The sequence below is a fragment of the Nestor notabilis genome, unplaced genomic scaffold (genome assembly GCF_000696875.1).
Source record: "Nestor notabilis isolate BGI_N333 unplaced genomic scaffold, ASM69687v1 scaffold16615, whole genome shotgun sequence".
NCBI classification, from domain to species: domain Eukaryota; kingdom Metazoa; phylum Chordata; class Aves; order Psittaciformes; family Psittacidae; genus Nestor; species Nestor notabilis.
In genome coordinates, this window is record NW_009928061.1 from 1,944 (window position 1) to 3,245 (window position 1,302).

The window sequence follows — 1,302 nt, forward strand, 5'->3', positions numbered from 1 at the left end:
TGGGGAAGGTGTTGGTCCCAGCAGTTCCCCAGCCCTTTCTGATGGGCACTTTCTGGCTGCAGGCATGCCACGGGCAAAGCTCAGCATGGAAACTTCCTGGTGCCCATCAAGCAGGAGAAGGGAGAGGCGGCACGGGCCAGTGGTGAGAAGCCACACGGTGAAGAGGAGGTAAGTTTTGGTGCCTTCATCCTTCCCCACACAGGTTGCCCAGCCTGGGGCTGTGCCTCCACTCACCTTTCAGCAGCCTGGGCACAGCCAAGTGACCCTCCAGGGGTCCTTGTCTGTTCCTCATGGGATGGGAGCCCAGGAGGCTCTGCACACTGTTTGTGTCCTGTGGTGTGATGGCATCATGTGCTCTGATCCATGACGCCTTGTTCCTTTCCCTTTACTGGGTGTCAGCCAGTGAAGAAGAGAGGTTGGCCCAAGGGCAAGAAGAGGAAGAAGATCCTTCCTAACGGCCCTAAAGCCCCGGTGACAGGCTACGTGCGCTTCCTGAACGAGCGGCGTGAGCAGATCCGCATGCAGCACCCTGACCTGCCCTTCCCGGAGATCACCAAGATGCTGGGGGCTGAGTGGAGCAAGCTGCAGCTCTCAGAGAAGCAGGTTCTGGCCTCCACCCCAAGCCCCTCTGCTTGCTTGTCCCAGTACTGGTGGGGTGGGCAGCAGAAGCCTCGAGTAGTGGGGAAGGGGGTCAAGCAGCTCCCTGGGAGCCCGGGGCCAGGCTGAGGCCCCTCTGTGCCCACAGCGGTACCTGGACGAAGCAGAGCGGGAGAAGCAGCAGTACATGAAGGAGCTGCGGGAATACCAGCAGTCAGAAGCCTACAAGATGTGCACGGAGAAGATCCAGGAGAAAAAGATCAAAAAAGGTGGGTTTGGGGAGCAGTAGCTGCTGGAGGCACTGTCGGGACCTGGCTGAGTGCTGCCAGAGCCTCTGCGGGCTGCTGGGCTGGTGCTTAGGGGGAACCTTCTCCCTCTTTTCCAGAGGACATGGGCTCTGCAGCAGCAAACACCTTGCTGAATGGGCACCCACACAAGGTAAGGCCCCAGCAGGTCTGCCTGTGTGTGTGGGAAGCTGAGGCACCCCTGTCCCTGTGCCTTCTGTCTGCCCAGCCCCAAGGAAATGGGGTCCCCTTGGGTGTGCTCAGCCCTGCCTGATCCGTCCCCCAGGCTGGTGAGTGCAGTGACACCTTTTCCACCTTCGACGTGCCCATCTTCACAGAGGAGTTCTTGGACCAAAACAAAGGTGAGGGGCTGGGCTCTGGGGTGGGGGCTGCTGGTGCTTGCAGCAGCTCATGTGGGGAA

The 1,302-nt window shown here is 60.1% G+C and overlaps 1 protein-coding gene across 1 annotated transcript in view; it reads left to right on the forward strand.

The window, feature by feature from the left end:
- Nucleotides 1-62: 62 nt before the first annotated feature.
- The window catches only part of HMG20B (high mobility group 20B), a gene marked incomplete at both ends in the record, with an annotated part of 2,677 nt that continues 1,437 nt past the window's right edge, over nt 63-1,302 (forward strand). The window contains 5 exons of the mRNA XM_010014363.1: nt 63-168; nt 400-603; nt 746-866; nt 983-1,035; nt 1,168-1,243. Of these exons, the coding sequence (XP_010012665.1) occupies nt 63-168; nt 400-603; nt 746-866; nt 983-1,035; nt 1,168-1,243 (560 nt within the window). The remainder of the gene's footprint in view (nt 169-399; nt 604-745; nt 867-982; nt 1,036-1,167; nt 1,244-1,302) is intronic.